At 37.0% G+C, this 13,815-nt stretch overlaps 1 protein-coding gene across 1 annotated transcript; it reads right to left on the bottom strand.

Moving 5' to 3' along the window:
- Positions 1 to 4,305: 4,305 nt before the first annotated feature.
- LOC148867831 (polygalacturonase At1g48100-like) lies at positions 4,306 to 6,772 on the bottom strand. Its single transcript, XM_088979354.1, has 6 exons — positions 6,068 to 6,772; positions 5,761 to 5,928; positions 5,630 to 5,674; positions 5,315 to 5,522; positions 5,153 to 5,234; positions 4,306 to 5,034 (listed from the first exon to the last, which is right to left on the bottom strand). The coding sequence occupies exons 1-6, from the start codon at positions 6,416 to 6,418 to the stop codon at positions 4,533 to 4,535; spliced, it is 1,356 nt and encodes a 451-aa protein (XP_088835480.1). The 5' UTR covers positions 6,419 to 6,772; the 3' UTR covers positions 4,306 to 4,532.
- Positions 6,773 to 13,815: the final 7,043 nt, after the last annotated feature.

Below are 13,815 nucleotides of genomic sequence, written 5' to 3' on the forward strand. Positions count from 1 at the left end.
TTTGGCCAAAAAAACCATTAAGGCAACCAGTTCTGTTTTACCCCAAATCCCGTCTCTGACAAAAAACCATTGAAAAAGTCAATGACCCATTGACCGGGGTGGTCGAACCATCGACCTGTCAACCCATTCAACAGTTTTGGTCGTTTTTTATTTTTAATTATTTTTTAAAATTTTTGTCAAAATGGGCCATCCATTTGAACCAGACAGTCGGATCGTCAACCCAGAAACCGGTGGCCAGAACCATTCCATTTCCGGGTCATTTTTTAAAACCATGGTAATAAGCATCAGCCATCTGTAGCCAGGTTCCCTAGTTGAGTGCTTTTCAAGATCCATTGGAAATTAAAGTTTTATATAATTTGTTTTCCTTGTCTATAATTAAGAGTGTAAATCAAATTGCAACCAATGTTTTATGCCTGATGTTCACTCTTTAAATGAATGGTAAAGCTAATCAATTCTATCCCTGTTATCTTAGTCCATTTAAATGAATAATTCTCTCTCTCTCTCTCTCACTCTCTCTCCTAAACATTTTGTTGGTAGATAATTCAACAAGTTGCAGCTTCCTTGTCGGAGGTACTTGCATCAAGCATCTGAAAACTTTCTGTTAAGAGGAAAAAAATTTATGGATTGTGAAGCAAAAGAAAGAATTTGGATATATGGAAGGGTGAAAGAAGAGAAAGATATATTACAGTCGTGTATTTTCTTGGTCCCTGATCACAAAAGCAAACCCAAATCTATAATTGGCTGAGTGCATAAAAATGCATTATCTATGATGTAGTTAGTTTTGTGTATCATCTATATCTATATAAATACTGGAACTGTATGCTACGTTAGACGGATTTTCCCATCTTCTTTTGTATTTCCAACCCTTATTACATGTTTTCTATTTTAAGGTGTTAACCGTTCTTCATAGATAGTTGCAAGCAATTTCATGTGTTGCACTGCATGTAAATATGTAGTTCTCTTTTCCTTTTTTCTTTACAGTTGATGCTCATCTGGTCTTTCTGCCACATACATAAAACTTTTCATCTTTCATCTTTCTTGATTTTTGTGTAAATTGGGTTATATGTTCTTAGCAGTAGATGCCATATGTACTCTGTCCTTCAATTTCCTTCTTGTTCTGTTCTTATTGAATCACGTTTGTTGCTTATAGAACACTGATTTTTTTCCCAACAGCATCATTAGCAAGTTAATAAGAATATCAACTCAAGTAATTCACTAATTTATTTTTGTTTCCGGTCATTGTAATGAGTATTAATGATTTCTTCAATTTTGACATTTTCATTGTGGGGAGACAAGAAAAGATTCCAAGATTGTATAGGGTTAAGCTTTTGCAGGAATAAGAATATATTTTTTTCCTTCTGAAACAGGGCAGTATTTTTCAGGTAACTGCAGCAGGAAAAAGACTGATAAAAAGAAGAAATAAAAGCAAAAAAGAAAAAAAAGGAAAACATTAAAAGCTACGAGCAAGAGTCAAGAGAAAATAACCCAAAACAGACAACGAAAAACACAGTGTTGGCCATGGAGGGCAACTCTTCAATCTGTAATTGCTATGCTGTACCATAACTTTTTTGCAGTAACTTTCAGAGACAGAGAGAATGTTTTTAGACCCAAAAGGATGGTTCACACTTCCCAGAAGTATTTTAGTAATTCAGTCTGCTCTTTTATCCTATCTGTACCAAAAACCAGATAGAACCTTCAAAACCAAACAGCCTAGTTGAATTTATAAACCGACCAATCCATGGCGCAACGTTAGCCGATGATCAGTCTAGTTGAATTCTGGACTAAGCTTGAACCCATCTAAGATTTTGTTACTGGATGGAGCAGGAAGCTTTATTGTGAATGGCCTGGTATTACGAGAAGAACATTGAAAGATTCCAACTCCTCTGTGTCAGCTGATGTCCATCCATATAAGAGAAGCAGAAAAGCTTTTTATATGTTAATGGGGTTCCACGCAACATTGTATTGTATAAAGTGTGTTAGTGAGATTCTCTCTCTGTCCGTGGATTCCTTTCTCTTTTGGGTTACTTTTGTGCAGCTTTCGATATCCACATTCTTCCTCCTCCAGCAGTCCAGCCCCAATCCCTGGCAGTGAGCTTCAAACCTCAAAGTTAAAGTTTCAAACAAAAGGGTCCCCTGCTGTCTCACAGTGCCACAGAAGTGCCCATTTATATATATATATATTCAGAATCTTTTGATATAATTTGCTTATGCATAATAGATTCAATCCAGTCAGGTTGAATCATGAATGGAATCAGGTGGGACATGATATTTCACATAGTATGATGATGATGGTGATGATCAGAAGGTGGAGATGATAGACCCAGTGTAATGCACATTGTCTTTTACAGTTTAAAACAGGTATGCCAAACTACTTTATACATCAAATTTCTAACCGGGTCTATCATGCCTTCCTTCTGGTAGGGGTGTCAATTGGACTGGACTGGTAGGAGTTCATTACAAATGGACCAGGTCCAATCCAATCCGATGAATACTTTGAACCATTTTAATTTGGATCAGTCCACTTTAATGTATTTATACTGTACATATTCTCCTATTTGTATTCCTCCCAAACTGAACCTAGCTATATGGAAACATCTTGGGAATGGGCTATCTGTAAACTCTACAAAATTGTTTCCTCCAGGGTTCATCAGCTAGCTAGCAGTTAAGAATTTGCAATTTAAACAGTAACAGAACCGATTAAGGAACTAATTAAAGCCTGATTAAGACAACGGCAAAGAATTAAAAGTGATACAAGTGGGAGACCGAATAGACAAGGAAATGGGTGACTCTATGAGGGGCTTTAAACGGCAGAATCCAGTGACTATTTTCTTCTACTCTCACTTTTCTAGAAAGAATGAGTATTGAGTAGCACTAGACGGAGCACGTTTGTTAAAAGTTAGGTGGTCTCTAAGAAAGACCCACTTCGGGGAGATCAACATCTTGTCTACTATAACTTACAAAACAGCCAGAGAGAGAGAGAGAGAGATGAAAAAAAAGGTAAGTTTGGTGGGTCGCTTTTGGAATTTAGGTCGTGCACCGTCCTTACCTTTTCAGAGCACGTAAGCCTACCTTCAACCCATGATTATTGTAGACGTTACGCGTGAGAGAGAGAGAGAGAATAGCCATCCGCCGTGCACCACTTCCGCACTCACATATCGAAGTCACTGTGAGATCATGGTCAAAACCCACTCTCCTTCACTCACTCTCAAAACATATTCTCTTCGTTTTCCGTTATTATTGCAGTCCTGTTAATGGGTTCTTTTTTAATTCATGAAGACATGAACAGATGAACTAACTCACTGCCGCGTTATATTCTTCTGTTTATCTTGCTCTCCTCAAAGGTACTTAGGCCTGAGCAACAGGTGGAGTATGGAATCGAGCATCTATAGATTATCATCTATATGTGGGCGGCTCTTTTCATGCAGAATCAAGACAGGCAGGAGCAGGATTTGTTATTAAATCAAAACTTGACACACTTATTTGCACAGGCAGCAGAAGAGTGGATGCAGTAGACAGTACTAAACATGCAGAATGGAGAGCCTAATTATTTTTTGGTCTCAATCAGGCAATCTCGAAACAGATTAGATCTCTGGTAGTCTTTACTGATGCAAGTGCTTGGCTTCTATAATCAGACGGAGGAGGATTGGATTATCAAGCCCATCAAAGATGAAATTATATATGTCTATGTTTAAGTTTTTTGATATTATATCTGCAAATCATATCAGTAGAACTCTAAACTCGGCTGTTCTTGAACTTGCTCATAATGCATGTAAATATAATCATACTATAAATTCTCGACCTTAAGTCTTCTCAATCTCCCCATCCTGATATCCTTTCTCTGTCTCCCGTATATAAACGAACATGAAACTATCTACTCGCTTGCTGAAAAGTAAGCAAACCCACGAGACAGAAAGCATTTAATTTGTTGTGTGACTATCAGTAATTATTTTAATTATCTAGATTTTATTGAGCAGGATCATGCATAGAAAGAAACGGAAAGGTTCCTATTAACAAGGTGATAATTAATAATTGTCATTGATCAATATTTAATGTTGGCCAAATCTTAATGGATAGCCATATGATATAGGCCAACTACTGTGATACTTCGCCTGTTCACACCCATTTCAATATACAAAAGTGCTCCAAGTTTTCTGAACTTGGATATAAATTAAAAGCTGTTGTATCTCTCAAGACTATATACATTAATGTCGTCTCTAACTTTTCTAGGAGTGATAACTGATAAGTTTGAGTGATCGCCAGAAAGAAAAAGAAAAGGAGTAGAAAACTAGTGTAGTGGAGTCTGGATGAAAAGTAAAAAAAAAAAATCTCTTAAACTAAAGTTACAGTGGAAACAAGGTATATATATGGTGGAGCATAAATAATACAGCACTCCTTAATTTTCCCAACTATATTATATTATACTTTTCATCTCTTACACTTTATGAAATTTTTGTCAGCTCCTAATTAAGTTAATATTATATATATATATAGAGAGAGAGAGAGATTTGCTTTACATGATGTAGTCTAGTGATTCAGCAGTGTTCTATGTCATTCTCCAGTATCGACCTTGGTATACCATCCAGCAAGCAGGAGACTGGTGGAATGGTAAGCGTCTCTGAAGCGCCATAAGCATTCCAACAAAATGGATCCAACACAAACTCTCCTTGAGCAGGAAGAAGTTCCACATCCGAGAGGGTTAGGTTGGTGCATGGGACTGAGTCACTGCAGGCAAAATGCATTGGTGGGCTCCTCACATCATAAGTCCCCTTGATGTTTGTATATGAGATATCCGAGACAAAGACCGCAGAGGTTTGGTTGAGGCAGCCTTTGGTGAGGCAGTAGAACTGGTTTATTATGATGGGATTCCTCACAGTGTCCATTCGCACATTGTTGAAGCTCACCCCAGATACAGACCCTGATCCTCCTTGCCATGTCTTAATTCGAACTCCATTATCTGAGTGCTTTATGACTGAATTGGTAACTGTGATATTGGAAACACAGGCTCGCGAGTTACGGCTACCTAGACTCCCAATGCTGAACAGAAGGAAAAAGTATATATATATGAAGTTTGTGAGCTTCAAATGAACATAGGTGATACATTAATTCATCCACAGAAGAGAGAGTTCATCAGGGTCTGTATATATATATATACCTGATTCCATGGCTGGGGCCGCATGTGATATTGTTTATGTCTACGTCATAACAACCAGATCCAATCGATACACAATCGTCGCCTGTAGTGAGGATCAGTTAGTGCACAACACAGTAAGATGTATTTTGTGAAAATATTGAGAGATTCTCTGCATATATATACCATTTGAAATGATGGAATTATATATCCGGACAGAGTTGGTGTTCTCTATGTGAATTCCATCAGTGTTGGGACTGTGAGAGGGTGACTTTATGGTAATTGTATCTACATGGACGTTTCTGCAGTTATCAAATCTGAAGTGGAACTGGGGGCTGTTCCGAATCTTAAGCCCCTGAATGGTTAAGTTGGAGCTCATGAAGAACCTTATGGCCTGCATTATTACAAGATCATGTCTAAGAAAAAAAAATCTTTGGTGCATTAATTAATGTATAACGTAAAAACTAGGAAATAATTAATGGTCGATCATAATGAACTTACTACAGGGCTATCACAGGGTCCGGGCAACGTCGTTCCATTAACTCCCTGTATCATGGAAACAGTTAGTCATCAAAATTTAGACCCCTGAAAATTGAATTTGTGGAGTTCAGAAAGAAATTTAGCTTCTCTACCTTGTGGGGTTTACAGGGAAGATTCCACCACTTTTCACCTCTCCCATCAATAAGACCACCCCCTTGCATTGTCATTCCATTGATTCTGTAGAATACCAGCCACTGGCGCCTACTGTAATTCTTAGGCCAAGACTCAGGCCCATCAGGCGGCATGAGAGCACCATCAATCTTCTCATGAGTTTTGAAAAAGTACCAACATCCAACACCCATCAGCATTTTCTTCTTTAATTTCTCTATGTAAACTAAAGCAAATTAATATGAGTTCAATTACAGATTAACTTTGAGATAATCAATCTCATCACATTACCTGAAACACCAAGCCATTTTGACAAGGGCCTGTGAAAATTGCAGACTGGATCATGAAGGAGTAGCCATCAGGAACAAGGAGGACTGCCGATTCGGATTCACAGGCTGCATCCCATGCCATCTTGAGAGCTGGAGTATCGTCTGTAACGCCATCTCCAACAGCACCAAATGACAGTACACTGAAGATACCACTAAAATTACTAGCTGCAGGCTCAGGTGGTGGTGAAGGGGGCTGTGAAATGAAGGAGACTCGATGGCCGTGCTTGTGCTTGGTATGGTTATGATGATGTCTAGCTTGAACGGAAAACAAGGAAATGCAGAAAACCAATAACAGTGCCCGGGCCAATTCCATGGCTGATCCTCTGGTTTAACTTAGATGAGATGAGATGGGAAACAAATGGAATTAGCAAAGATGTATTCTTATTTATAGGGACAACAACCAGTTGGTCAAGAATCAGAACCGTGCCCAGCTTCAAAATTCAAAGAACCCGACTGGGATTTGAGCCCAGGTTTGGACAAGCTTTGCCATTGTCAGAAACTGGAACAAGGGACGATAAAAAATGAAGTTACACACTCGACACTTCTGGAAGTCGGAGCACACTCGACACTTCGTCTCCTTTGTATACGTGACCACTAACTTGGAACAAGTTACAGTGAGAGACGACAGAGAATCGATCAGCAAGGTCGGAGCCACATTTATAAATACAGTGAAGTAGTGGGAGTAGCTCTTTTGAGGTCATTTAATTTACACCCTGCAAATATTTTAATGGACCGAGAACCGACCAATTGCATTGACACATATCTTTTAGAGAATGTGGAGTCCGCATATGACCGTCCAGGAAAAAAGGTGGAAGGATGGGATATGAAGAGATGGGATTGGGAGCAGGCGGTAATAGTCTAAGATCATCGCCCCCATGTTCTTCCCCATAACTTTCACTTTCTTTGGTCCCAAGTCTAGTTATTACGCCGCAGTAATATATTATTCAAAGCTTCTTTTAAAGCAATACCTTTTCAGTTTTCAGTTTCAGTTTGGTATCAGAAGCCCCATTTATTGAAGGAATCACAATTGCACTTGGCTGACAAGGAATATCAAATAGTATATATACCATCTGCACCGAGTTCCAGAAGCATTTGAATCGATCCAACACCACCCTAAAAGAACAAAGAGCTCATTCTGATAATAATCAGCAATGATCATTCCAAAAACTATCACATTCATTAACTCATAATTATAAATATATTCTTGCTTGATGAGCAGGAGCCATTACTCATTTACTTGTAGTTGTCAACGATCAGAAGATTCAGATTCAGCTAGCTAGTAGCGAAGAATTTTATCTTAATCAGGTTTCGCGAAATTTAACATTTGATAGTACTGGTGACTGATATGGGGATGGCGGTCTGGTTTCGGATTACAAATATTTAATTTTAGACAAGTCTTTGTTTAACAGGCCTGAAAGGAATAAATTAATTTTTCTTTTTCTTTCTGCTGCTTGTCTGGAGTCGTGGACATTGGACAAGCCACGCTGAGAATGTTGTTGAGAAGCGTAATCTACTGACCAATAATATTGTATGTGGTCGGGTTTTTGCCTCAGTCTCTTTTTCTCTGAAATATGTTAAAGCCCACTTCGGTTATCTTTTTGTCTGAAATGGGTATGTGCTAGGATGCTTGGCTTTTAAAATGAAACAAAATAAAATAAGAAAAGGCATGCATCTACTAATTAAAGTTGTAAAAAAAAATTAATTCAACGAAAATGGATAAAGTTTGGGACTGAAACATCTTCTTTGTATGTATAGATGCATATCTACAAGAATATCATAGTTGCTGAAATATTCTTAAATTAATGCATTTTGTAGCTGATCAAAGTTTAAATAAAAGGGTTAGGATGTCATAATTTAGTAGATTTAATGACTTGAATTCGTGTTTAATTCATCTAGGAACATTATTATATAATTGTCACTGTAATTGAATCATGCAGCGAGATGGAGCTCCTTAAATCGTACATATACTTGATGCAGCTTTCTAAAGTTAAGAATCTATCAGGTTTTCTCAGATTCTGAAAGCTTTGAGTTTAAGTTCAACATTGTCAGCAGGACGTGTAACAATGAAGGGTTTCTCTGAACAGAACTGTTTGGTTTGGGTTCCCCCCTCCTCCCCACCCACGACCATTTGGCTAAGTCGTTCTAACTTCTAACCCCTCCTCATCATCAGGCTGCTGACCAGCTGGGGTTCAGCTCGTAGGCAGGTCAGCTTTGATCTTGGTGTCTTAGATAAACTGTCTAGCTTTCACTTTACAGTTGAGTAGCGAACAATCCATCTCAACAAGTACTGAATTCAAGCACTGAGAAACTAAAATATATATAGAACACTCATGGTGAAATTTATCATGCTTAACAGTTCAGCTGCAGGGGCAATCTCCATGGTTCCAAGAGGTAAAGTTTCCAGCCTTTTGCAGGTCTCCTGCATCAAATCGACCCTGTTGTATGATTTTAACGCATCGAGTAAGTTATGACCAGGGGCCCTGATTTGGTCACACCCCTAGAACCGCAATGTCTAAAAACCTAATAAAAACCGGCTGACTGTTCAGTTTAACCGAAAAATCTATGAACTGGTCCTGCTTTCATGAAATCACCTAGGTTACTAAGTAATTGAAATTCTAAAATGAGTGTAACAAAACCTAAATCTAAGTGTGCACAAAGGTTGTCATGGTAATGATTAAACTATGACAAATTCAAATTGGAGGTTCAACTGTTCAAGTAAGAGAGAGACTTTGAATAATGATTTGTGGTAAAGAAGGACAAATTTTCAAATTAATGAATCTTGAATTACCGTTTAAGATTTATTCCTAAAATTGCAAATACGACTGAGTCACCTTGTCCATAATTCATCAACAAGTAATAAGATTCAGGTCTTCCTCTATGGGAATCATAGTCACCAAATATGAGGGCTAAAATTGTAATAAAGGAGGCATAACAAATCACCTGTATAACAAAGAAATGAAGTTACCTTCTTTAATGTGGATTTTTTGGACCGTCTCTGCCCGGAGCCTCTAAATGTATGTATTATAGTAGTGAGTGAGGTAGACACCTAATGATAGATGGCAGTAAAGAATTTTATGCAATGGAAGAAAGCCAATGAGAAAATTTATGCAATGGTACAAAGCCAAGACAACAAATCCAGAAGGACCAGAATCCATGTCTTTAATTCCTCTTTTACTTCCTAAAGAAGAATTATATGACATATTCGACAAATATTGATCAACACAATGATTGAACTAATAAAAAGATATATGACACAATCAAAGGCAGCTCTCTATTCTCGTTCAATAACAATGGCATCATATGGCTTCAATGGTTAATATAAATAAGCACTAATATCATGTCTTCAATGACATCATATGGGATTTAATCGTTTTTTGCCCTTGAGAAAATCTGCTTAATTACCAATAAAAAGAAGAAGATGATTCAAGGAATAAGCTATCCTTCATTTCTTCTCAAAATTCACATTCCCGGAAGAGTTCAATAAAAGAAAAAAAGTGAAAATTTACAACTCTAACATCCTCGCTTCCTCTTCCTCCTCCTCCAAAGGAGAGTTCATACTCTCGTACCCGTTTATCACTCGGCTCGTCTCATAACAAGTAGTAACAGGCATGATGTTTATATGAAATTTAAATAAGAGCAAGAAATGAAAAACTTAGTTATTTGTGCCCAAACGATAAGCCTGCAGATGGATTCTCAGTAGCTCTTGTTATACCGTCTGGCCAATGACTGCAATCAGCAACTTTGGGTTATTAAAGTCCTGACTACTATTACTTTGGGTTATTACCATGGTTTTCAAAATTGGACCAGTTCCATTTTTCTCTAAAATCGTTTTTTCTTTAAAACAGTTGATTTTGGTCAATAAACCGTTGAACTGGTTGGTTAATCATTCGAATGGTTTTGACAGTTTTTTAAATTTTTTATTTTTTTGTTAGAACGAGTTGACCGTTTGGGTCAAATGATCGGACCATTCGACCCGATAACCGGACCCCTAACTGATTTGGCTGCCTGATCAATTTTAAAAACCATGGTTATTACTACTACTTGTTGGGTTGGCCGAACACTTAAATGTCGGATGAGTCCAAAGATATGCAGCCTTTAAAAATGAGGGTATTGGGCCTCAAAAGCACAAAGACAAAATCGTGAATAATTGATTTAAGTGATAAATTAAAATAATAAAAAATAAGAAAAGGAAATGAAATTATATCGGAGAAGAAAAGGTTTTCTAATATTCGATTTGGTTCTTCGTCTCGATTTCGTGCTCAAGACTGCTTTAGACAATCAAATGATTGTTTTTGTGGTGGATTTCATCAAAACCTCAAATTTACTTAGGGCTTTTTGCTCTAGATTTTAGATCTTACAACTGTTCTTCAACAAATAACTTCAAAAATCAGATGTCAATCCCTTTAGGTTCAGTTTGGAAGGAGTACAAATACAAATATGTATAATGTAAATACATACAAATAATATAAATTTTGTAGAGCGCAAAATCTTATATTTTATATTATTTTGTATGTATTTACACTGTACATATTTATATTTGTATTCCTTCCCAACTGAACCTTTGTTGAATCTCTAATGTTGCTGCAAATATTATCGTTCAATGGTTGCCCTTTATATAATCGAATCAGTTCTCGGATTCTTGGGGTGAATCGCAGAGGAGGCAAGTCATTCTTGGATGTGCAACGAATCTCCAAAATCAGTAGATCTATACGCTAATCGTTTGAGAGAACTCGAGCAAAAAAGAAAAACAAAAATAATGGAGCCTTTTCATCAGCGTATGAAGAAGAACAAGGCAGAAGAGTAGAGAATAAAACAAGGGTTCGAGCGATGGAATGGAACCTATTCAAGGGTTTCTTCCCATCTCCAACTGAACCGCATGTTCCAGCGACTCCCTCTCTCTAACAATGCTGGACGTCACTGCGAGTACGGTAACTTTAATGCCATTCTGTTCAAAAGAAAGAAAAATTCGAATAAAGCTTAATGGTTCTGGTTCTGCTCTTGGGTCTCTGTATTTTTTGTCTCTTGGGCCCACTGTCGTCCACGCCGGTGTTGTTGTTGTGGTTATGATCGTGTTTGCCTGAGTTTGTTGTGCTGAGATACTTGCCCTCATTTTCTGCAATCTGATTTACAGGAGGGAAATTTTAGAAATGTCGATAAGGAAAGTCGTGAGAATGGAAGAAGTGGAATAGTAACCGTTCACTTTATGGGGAATAAACAATCGTGGGAATATGATCTCTTTGAATGTGGAAGATGAAACCACTCAGAAAGGTACTCAGAAGTGGAATAGTTTGTGAGAGATGAAACCATTTGAATTTGCGTGGGAGGAAGGGGATAGTAACCGCTCACTTTATGGGGAATAAGCAATCGTGGGAATATGATCTCTTTGAATGTGGAAGATGAAACCACTCAGAAAGGTACTCAGAAGTGGAATAGTTTGTGAGGGATATGAAACTGGTTGAATTTGTGGTAGTGAGGGCATTATTTTCAATTTCTATTGCCGTGAGAGTAAGGGACATATATGCCCTCTATATGCATAAAAAGGGAGGACAGAACATATCCAGTGAAAATTCTAAAAATAGGGGCATTCACTCTTTTATTACGCACATTTAAAAAATGTAAATTAAAAGACTTGAACCTTGGTTATTTGTTTAAAAAAATAAGAAATTTACCATCTATCCACTATATTCAAGTATATTAAAACTTAAATATATTATATATAATATTTATATAACCCTAATATATACATATATGCCACCTCATCAGATGTGAACCGCTTTCTTCTTTGATTATATGACTGGTCCGGTTCTCTGAAAATTGGTTATAACATGTTTGCCATAACAAAAATCCTAATATCTCACTACATTAAGAGACGCGACACAATTTTGTTGCATTCATGTATAACCTCTGGCCCTTACTAAAACGTGTGAAAATCTGAATCGGGTCCAATTGTGTATCAAAACAACCCATTACAGTTCAGAATCCTCTACTGGCAATGAGGTGAGTAGAGCCGTAGAGGATATGAAGCACTCATTTACGCATCCATGCACCTTCTATTTTGAAAACTGTGGTTGTTCTCTTACTGCATGCAAACTCATTCCCATGGCCTCCCTTTATTCGTCAAATCTAAACATTTTAATGTTTAAGTTTAGTTTAGGAAGAGTATAAATACAAATATAAATGTATAAAGTGCAAATACAAGGTTTTGCATTGAACATATTTGTAATTGCATTCTTTTCAAATTGAGCCTCAACCTGTGTTTGCACTATACAATATTTGTAGAAAAAAGAATATGAATTTTATGTATGGTGTTGAATATAATAATATTTTGAATTTTATGTGAATGATAATTGGAAATGGGTTGGGATGGTTATGCGTTTTTTACAAGTCTTAATCAAATAATTGGAAATTTTACTGTTTTTCATGTTATTTTACTTATTTGTTGCTTATATATAACAAAAAATAATAGAAAATTATATGTGGGCTCTAAGCCCAACCCACCCCTACCCTTAAATGCCGGGAGAGTAGGGTTAGGGAGGGTTTAACATTTTCATGTGTGATGAGGGTTTTGATTCTCAAAGTCCAACCCACTAAGATGCTACGGGTTTGGGGCAGGTATGGGTTGGGATGATTAAAGAGGCGGGTCTAGAATTTACAAAACCCTCCCTGAACCTGCCCCATGCCATCCCTACGAATGAATCCTTACCTCTTTGAGCTTCTCTGAGGTTTGTTGTTATAAGTGGTTGGTCTGGGTTTGAAATTGTTTTCGGTTGTTTTTCAGGCATGGGTGCAGATTCTCAATGGTGTGGATGGAAACATCATATGCCGGTCCAGTTCCTGATCAATCCTCTTACACACCCAGAGTGAGGGGGGTGTGCTTGGGTTTAAGGCCATGCTTGGGAGTGCTTAAACTAAAAATAAGTGCTTATTTTTGCATTTGGCACCTAACTTTTTCAAGTGCTTATTTTTTAAAGGAAACACTTATTTTATATTGGGCGTTTGGTAGTCTTTTCCTCTAATAAGCATTTGTGACTATTTTGTCCTTTATTTTCTTACAACTTTTCAAAATATACCATTTGAAAGTATTTTTATAAAAACACTTTTATGAAAGTACTTTTATGAAAGAACTTGTAGGAAAGCACTTTACAAAAGTACTTTTATGAAAGCACTTTTACAAAAGCAACTTTATAAATGTACTTTTACGAAAGCACTTTTGTGAAAGTACTTTTATGATAGTACATTCGTAAAAGTGCTTTCATAAAATACTTTCATAAAAGTGCTTTCATAAAAGTACTTTTGTAAAGTGCTTTCCTACAAGTTCTTTCATAAAAGCATTCTCTTAAAAGTTCTTTCTTAAAAGTACTTTTATAAAATTCAACTAGGGATAATTTTGTAAGTGACGTTTTAAAATTCAACTAGGGATAATTTTGGAAGAAAAAAATTGAATAAGTGCTTATTGTATAAGCACTTAAAAAGTTGGAAATTTGGGCTTAAAAAATAAGTCTTTGCTTTTAAAATAAGCACTTATTTCAGGCTTATTTCCCAAATACCAATAAGTGCATAATGGACCAAATAAGAACTTATTTTTAAGCACTCCCAAACATGGCCTAAGATCAACTCAAGCCCAATTCTAAGAGTCAGGCATAAGACCTAAGCCTGGACTGAGCTCAAGGGATACCCTGATCTGGCCAACCTATTGAGACACTCAGGTTT

Source organism: Nelumbo lutea, chromosome 3, assembly GCF_056320005.1.
Source record: "Nelumbo lutea isolate HS-2025 chromosome 3, American lotus-T2T, whole genome shotgun sequence".
NCBI lineage: Eukaryota > Viridiplantae > Streptophyta > Magnoliopsida > Proteales > Nelumbonaceae > Nelumbo > Nelumbo lutea.